The 8,304-nt window shown below is 44.0% G+C and overlaps 1 protein-coding gene across 2 annotated transcripts in view; it reads right to left on the bottom strand.

The window, feature by feature from the left end:
* Nucleotides 1-1,821: 1,821 nt before the first annotated feature.
* Nucleotides 1,822-8,304, bottom strand: part of NCMAP (non-compact myelin associated protein) — a 50,915-nt gene continuing 44,432 nt past the window's right edge. For both annotated transcript variants that reach the window (XM_050793648.1, XM_050793637.1), the window contains exon 4: nt 1,822-5,786. In XM_050793648.1, coding sequence (XP_050649605.1) covers nt 5,645-5,786 — 142 coding nt within the window. In that variant the 3' untranslated portion in view covers nt 1,822-5,644. The remainder of the gene's footprint in view (nt 5,787-8,304) is intronic.

Raw genomic sequence — 8,304 nt, 5'->3', positions numbered from 1 at the left:
GCGTTTACCTCTGTCAGAGGTGAACAGAGTAGGAGGAAAAGGAAGATATCGGGGGTGCTGATATTTTATTTCTTTATCTTCATGCTGGTTATGTGGATGTTGTCAGTTTGTGAAAATATTTTGAGCTGCAGATTTTTTCAAGCTGTGTTTGTGTGTCTGTGTGTGTGTACTGCACTTAAATTAAAAAAAAATACTTTACTTAGAAGCATCCTAACAATTCTCCCAGATTCTTTTTAAATACTCCCCCTCCCCCACCTTTTTTTTTTTTTTTTTTTTTTTTTTGAGATGGAGAGTCACTCTGTTGCCCAGGCTGGAGTGCAATGGCGTGATCTCAGCTCACTGCAACCTCTGCCTCCCGGGTTCAAGCCATTCTGCCTCAGTCTCGCAAGTAGCAGGGACTACAGGCATACGTCACCACACCTGGCTAATTTTTGTATATTTAGTAGAGATGGAGTTTCACCATGTTGGCCAGGCTGGTCTCAAACTTCTGACCTCAAGTGATCTGCCCACCTCGGCCTCCCAAAGTGCTGGGATTACAGGTGTGAGCCACTGCACCCAGCCAATACCCCTTCATTAACATTCATCAAGTCACAAAGTCTCTGGGATACCTGCAGTTGGAGACAACTCTCCTTTCTCCAAGATTCCACAGCACGTTGTAGAATCCTTGGATGACTCAGCCTCATCTAGAAGCATCTGTAGGGAAAAAAACAAGAGCTTTGGAGTCCTGGGTTCTAGTGCAAGCCACTTCCCAGGTGGGTGACCATAAGCGAATTCCCTACACTGTTCAGTTCTTAGTTACACACAGCATGAAGTGATTCTGCTGATATAAGGGGCTCAGGTAGTTGCTGGAATCTCCAGAAGACCCGAGCTAGGCTCAGAGGTATGCTGCAGGTGTGTCTAAATCACACTAAAGAGCTCATCTGGTGCAGGCACCATTTCTATTGCTGTGGGCATCACTCACATAGCCAACCCTATGGACACTCAGTAATGTACTGCTACTAGAATCCCTGATATAGCTGCCTCTTGAAATGGAGGGTGCCATATACATGCCACCAGGGCAGATTCTGCACAGTTCCTGCCCCTTTATGTTACCAACTTTTAGATGCAAAGTCCATGGCAGGAGTGTCTATCAGTCTGATTAGCAGGAGTCTGGGTCATGTCCCTCACCCTTGCTGAAAGGGATTCTGGGAAAAGAAGTATCTGGGCTCTTCAGCTTTCATAGCAGGAGGTAGTCTGGCCTTTTCCCAAACATGACAACAGTCACCAAAAGAATGACAAATGTTCATTACATCACTCAAGGACAAGTTACCTTCCTGAACCTGTTTCCTGAGCCATAAAATAGGATATGATGGCTCCTATGGATAGGAGTTATAAGGATTAAAGTTGCTGATGGTTATAAAGGGTCTATTCTCTGCCTGGCACACAGTAGGAGCTTCATTTATGGTGAACATCATTACTGGTGTTTTAGGGTTCATTCTAAGGTCTCCAACAGTCCCCATCCTTGGTGTGTCAGTGCCTCTTGTATTCTAACTATAGGCTGTGAAATGGGATTTCTTTTGTCATATCTTAGCAAGTTAACAAGTTTTTCAACTCACAGAAAGGTCTGTTGACAGCCAGCCCATCTTCAGTCTTTAAAAGTGATGACGCAAATGACACAGTGTTTGAAAAGACTTTCCCTTAGGACTTTTTTTTTTTTTTTTTTGAGATGGAATCTCGCTCTGTCGCCCAGGCTGGACTGCAGTGGGACAATCTCAGCTCACTGCAAGCTCCGCCTCCTGGGTTCAAGCGATTCTCCTGCCTCAGTCTCCCAAGTAGCTGGGATTATGGGTGCCCACCACCACACCTGGCTACTTTTTGTATTTTTGGTAGAGACGGGGTTTCTCCATGTTGGCCAGGCTGGTGTTGAACTCTTAACCTCAAGTGATCCGTCCACCTTGGCCTCCCAAAGTGCTGGGGTTATAGGCATAAGCCACCATGCCCGACCGTCTTAGGACTCTATTTTGTCAGGGAAAGGAAATTTTAGAAACGGTATTTGTTAACTCTAAACTTAACCGAAATCAACTCAACACATGTTTGATTTAAACCTTTTTATTGTCAGATATTTTTCTTTAAGCATTTATTAGCTTTGATTGCTTTGGCGGCCAAACAAGGCAGCATCTGCTAAGAAAGGCACCTCATCAGAAACAAAATACAATAACCACGTGGTGAGGTCCCCACATGAGACCAGCTGCTAACTCCTTCAGAGCAGCAGTTGTGTCTTAATATACTTAGTAGCACCTCAACTTGCACATAGGAACCCTTCTTACAGGCTGTTTACTGAGTTATCTTCATTAGTCAAAAACGAGACACTCAAATCCTTTTATTTGCCTCGCCCTCACCACTCCATCTCCCACTCTTTCCTCCACCTCCAAGCCTTCGTTTAGCAAGAGAACATATACTAGAGGGTAACCCCTAGAAGACTGCACTGTGGGCAGAAGAGTCTAGTTTCAGGGTTGAAATATGCTTTGAGACAGGGTCTGCCTCTCTCACCCCAGATGGAGTGCAGTGATGCGACCTCAGCTCACTGCAACCTCTGCCTCCCAGGCTCAAGCCATCCTCCTACCTCAGCCTCCCAAGTAGCTGGGAATACAGGCGTGCACCACCACACTTGGCTAATTTTTGTATTTTTTGTAGAGACGAGGTTTCACCATGTTGCCCAGGCTAGTCTTGGACTCCTGGGCTCAAGCGACTGACTGCCTCTGACTCCCAAAGGGCTGGGATTACAGGCGTGCACCACCACAGCTGCCCCGAAACAACTTTTTCAAGCAGAATATGTTGAGGGGAGCATATTTGTCTATGGCTTGAGCCCTCAAATAAATGGCTTTGCTCTGGTTAGATGCCATTCTACCCCTTGCTCCTTGGGCCTGAGTAGTAGGGTGAATGAAGCAGGAATCCTTAGCACTTGGATGTGTTGAGAAGGGGCTCCTTTGGCCGTGATCATGGACGCCCAAAGGAGTTAGAAGTGGCTTTCCCCTCACCTTCAGCCTGGAAGCCAGAATCCTGATTTCTACTCAAACACATGGACAAACCCATGCTCCTCCTGTTCAGCCCATAAGAGAATCCGTGGTGCTTTGAGCCGGGCCGGCAGGAGTGTGATACAGCAAAACAGACGGACTTTGGAGTCAAGAGACCTGGTTTTGAGTCTTGTCTTTGTGACTTACTAGCTGTGTGACTTTGGGAAAGTACTTTTTTTCTCTCTCTCTCTTTGAATCAGAACATTTCATCTGTTTTGAAAAAAATAATTCCTCCCCAGGTTATTGGGAAAATTTAATCCTATGAGATACTTTATGTGAAATCACCTTGCAAAGTGCCTGGCACTTGGTGGATGTTTAAACACAGTAGGAAGAAATAATGACCAGGGAGAAGGAATTTGCCAGTATTTCTCCAGAGCTATTCCACAGAGTATTTTTCCAGTGGGATGTCATGAGCTGTGTGACCCTGGGTCAGACCTCTTACCTCCCTGACTCTTGATTTCCCCTCATAAGGGATTTCTCTTTTTTTGAGACACAGTTTCACTCTGTTGCCCAGAGTGGCACGATCTCGGCTCACTGCAACCTCTGCCTTCTAGGTTCAAGTGATTCTTATGCCACAGCCTCCCTAGTAGTGGGATTACAGGTGCCCGCCACCATGCCCAGCTAACTTTTGTATTATTAGTAGAGACAGGGTTTCGCTATGTTGGGCAGCCTGGTCTCAAACTCCTGACCTCAAGTGATCCGCCCGCCTCAGCCTCCCAAAGTGCTGGGATTACAGACATGAGCCATGACACCCAGCCTCAAAAGGGATTTCTGACCCCAAGAGGGAGAGACTCCTAAAATTTGAGGTTAAATGTCAAAGTGTGTCACTCTCTATAACAGAATAGAGATTTATTACCTTGTTTCCAAGATGCCATTGATTATAAGATACATAATTTATTAAAAACAACTTTTTGAGAGGAAGTAAAGAACTACAATTATATTAATGAACCCATCAATTGCAAGATATGTTCTGATTTCAGAATCATTAAAATGTGAAGAAATGTCTATCTTGCAATTGAAAAAAAAACCTATAATAATAATAATAATAATATTGGCTCCTAGGCTGGGCACTGTAGTCCATGCCTGTAATCCCAGCACTTTGGGAGGCCAAGGCAGAAGGATCATTTGAGGCCAGGAGTTCAAGACCAGCCTGGGCAACACAGCGAGACCCCATCTCTACAAAAATAAAAAATAAAAAAATTAGCCTGGTGAGGTGACACATACCTGTAGTCCCAGCTACTCTGGAGGCTGAGGAGGGAGAATCCCTTGAACCCAGGAGTTCAAGGCTGCAGTGAGCTGTGAGCGTGCCACTGCACTCCATCCCAGGTGACAGAGTGAGGCTCTGTCAAAAAAAAAAGAAAAAGAAAAAGAAAAAGAATCCTGGTTCCCACTTATTAAGCATCTCCTGGGTGCCAGGCACCATGCTCCAGATGTTTTCCTAAGTCCTTCACTTGTTATAGTGAGGCAGATGTTATCATTTCCACTTCATGGTTAGGAAACTGAATATAAAGAGGTTGAGTCACTTTTCCAAGGTCACACAACCAGGAAGTAGAGCTTGGATGGTAGGATTTCTTAATTCCAAATACTTTCTCTTCTTGGTAGATTGTTCTCCAGGTTAAGGAGTCAGAGATGAGGTCTCTATAGAATAGAAACGGGTTGTGAATGTGTTGCTTTGAACATGTCTTGAATCTGCAAGGTGACCAGGAAGGACAAAGGTAACATAGATAGAGTCGTAATCTAATTAATCTCCAAATACTGGTCCTTGGAGGCAAGGCATTAACAGGACAGTCAGGGTTGCTCAGAATCCAGATAAAGGGGAGCCAAGGACTGAGACAGTCAGGGTTGATACAGCCCAGAGTGGGAGAAGGACCCTGATCAACCACGAGGATTGTTCCAGGCCCACAGACAATGCAACAAGCTCTTACCCTAGAGGCCACGATTCCCCAGAGTCACCCTATTCCTTCATTCACTCTTTACTAATGAAGCAGAAATCTTTTGAGAATCATTTAGTTCTTCTTGCAACCTTTCTTCAAAAGGGGAATATGTGCTGAGCAATCATCATGAGCCAGCAGGCGGAGATGTAGTACTGGAACAAGTTATACATTAACAAGGTTTTCTGGTTAGTTAGTCCAAGTTAGTTCCCCTGTGCCTGGTTATGGGATTGAATGTTTTGCTCTATGAAGCTGTGGATATGGCGCTTCATCTGATAGGAACCCCGTGACAGATCCTATTGTGATACTCTCAGCAGTGCTCCCTGACATCTGGCTCCTGGGCTATCTGTCTATCTGTCTAACTACAGTGTTGGGGAAAGCCAAGCCCACACTGGTGGATTCCCAACATAGCTCTACCTCATCAGATGACAAAAGAATGTTCTGCAGCTTTTTGGGGTGGCAGCAAGGATGTGGACATAGCTGGGGGAGGGCAGGGCAGACAAGGTTGAGGATTGCTGGAAGCATCAGAGATTGCGTCAAGGATGTCTCTGGCGACCCGACCAGAAGAAACTCATCTTGAAGCTGCCAGAGAGTGTGCCTCTGGGTCTTGACTCTGGAGAGGCTCTTTGGACAGTGGCGGAGATAGCGCCAGGGTAGAGGTCACCGAGTCTCCACATGGACGTCAACAGGGCTGAAGGTCACAGTTGGAGGGTGTTGGCTGCCGTTGTTGTTTGGACCCACGGCAGAAGGGGTGGTTGGCTTGGGGCCCTTGGGCTCCAGTTCCCGCCTCGTCCTCATTTTCCTGTAGGGAGATAGTGTGCACATGGTTGAGTCTTTCCCGTAGTATGCCGTGGGGAATGGGCTCTGTGACTACAGTTCTGGCCAACAGATTAATGTAGATTAACATGGACATTTAATCACATTGCTTACTTGCCGCCACAGAATTTTACAACTGGAAGGGACCTTAGGCATCAGCTGGTCTGCCCTTCAATTTTTTCACTTAGATCAGATATTTAATTGTATTTGTTTCTATTAAGGAATGAGTAAAATGTCAGAGGTGGCTATATAAAAGATAAAAATAAAGATATTACATTTTTTTATGTTCCAAGTTGTAGCATGTGTTACATTTTCCAGCCTCATTATGCTTGCTAAGTTTATTGCTAGAAATATTTAAGAACTTTTTACATAGTTGAAAAGAGAATGTACTTAAAACATATATCTTGGCTTCATTTAATATGCTATAAAATTCAATAATGAATAGCAATTATGAATTCTTTTTTTTTCTTTTTTTGAGACAGAGTCTCGCTCTGTCACCCAGACTGGAGTACAGTGGAGCGATCTCGCCTCACTGCAACCTCCGCCTCCTGGGTCCAAGTGATTCTCCTGCCTCAGCCTCCCAAGTAGCTGAGATCACAGGCACCTGTCACCATGCCCAGCTAATTTTTGTATTTTTTATTAGAGATGGGGTTTCAACATGTTGGTCAGGCTGGTCTTGAACTCCTGACCTCAGGTGATCCACCTGCTTCAGCCTCCCAAAGTGCTGTGATTACAGGCATGAGCCACCGCACCCAGCCAAATTTTTGTATTTTTAGTGTAGATGGGGTTTCACCATGTTGGCCAGGCTGGTCTTGAACAGCGGGCAAGTGATCCTTCCTGCTTGACCTCCCAAAGTGCTGGGATAGCAGGTGTGTGCCACTATGCCTGGCCAACAATTATGAATTCTCATGTCTTCATGATATTTCATCTTGCTGATATATATATATATATATATATATATATATATATATATATATATACTTTTTTTTTTTTTTTTTTTGAGACAGAGTCTCACCCTGGTTGCCCAGACTGAAGTACAGTGGTGCAATCTCAGCTCACTACAGCCTCAACATTCCAGGCTCAGGTGATTCTCCCACCTCCACCTCCCAAATAGCTGGAACTATAGGTGCATACCCCCATGCCTGGCTAACTTTTTGTATTTTTAGTAGAGATAGGGTGTCCCTATGTTGCCCAGGCTGGTCTCGAACTCCTGGATTCAAGCAATCCACCTGCCTTGGCCTCCTGGGGTGCTGGGATTATAGGCATGAGCCACTGTGCCCAGCCTTATAATTATTTGTTTAAAATGTCAAATCTTCAGGGAAGTTGCAAAAATAGTACAGTTAATACTCTAATACCCTTGTTACAATTTGAATGTGGCCCCCAAAAAGCCTGCATTGGAAACTTAATCCCTAATTCAACAGTATTGAAAGGTGGGGCCTAACGGGAGGTGTTTAGGTCATAAGGACTCCACCTCATGACTCCATTAGTGCCAATTATAAAAGGACTTCATAGGCTGTGAATTTGATCTCTTGCTCTCTCTTTGCCCTTCTATCATGGGATAACAGAGCAAGAAGGCCCTTGCCAGATACTGGCCCCTCGATATCTTAAACTTCCCTGCCTCCAGAACTGCAATAAATAAATCTCTTTTCTGTATAATTTACCCAGTCTCAGATATTCTGTGATAGCAGCACAGCATGGTCTAAGACAGCCCTTCACTGAACAATTCACTAATTACTAACAATTTGTCATATCTGCTTTTTTCTCTCTCTCTCTACTAGTTTATCTTTCTCTATTTCACACACAGTTTTTTAAAACCACGAACCATTTGTGAGTTGCAGGAATCATGCCACTTCATTCCTAAATACTCCTAAGAACAAAGACATTTTCCAATGCATCTATAATGCAATTATCAAGCTTTGAGACTCTTCATTTTAAACATGACAACATATAGGCAGGAGGAGGTTAAATAACTTGCTTGATTTTGACAAACCAAAGACTACTGAACCCAGGTTTCTCAATTCCCAGCCCAGGCCTCAGTGCAAACAAGGTGGGTTGAGTGGATTCTCCATTCAGATACGACCTAAAAAAGAGGTTCAGAGCTCTAGTAACAATGGAGAAAAATAAAGGGTAGACATTGGGGTTTGATGCCACTTCCTGGTTTGGGATAGACCCAAATTGTAATACCCTAAATATTTTTTTTAAATAACCTTTTAATGTTATTATGATTACATGTTACATGTAATTGTGGGAGTCCTTTCTTCGAAACCAGGTGAACTTAGGTTTGAATCCCAATTGTGCTAATCAGGGCTGAACAACCTTGGGCATACGATTTAATCTTTCTGTATGTGTTTCTATACCTATAAAATTGAGGATAATAGTAGTATCCACCTTGTGAGGTTGTTAGATGAGGATTAAATGCATTAACACATGTAAGGAGCTTAGAACCATGCCTGGCATGTGGTATGAGATCAATATACATTAGCTACCTTTAATTAATTAATTAA

Source organism: Macaca thibetana, chromosome 1 (genome assembly GCF_024542745.1).
Source record: "Macaca thibetana thibetana isolate TM-01 chromosome 1, ASM2454274v1, whole genome shotgun sequence".
Taxonomy (NCBI): Eukaryota; Metazoa; Chordata; class Mammalia; order Primates; family Cercopithecidae; genus Macaca; species Macaca thibetana.
Note: the sequence above shows the minus strand (reverse complement) of the source record. Positions and strands in the feature narration are given on the sequence as shown.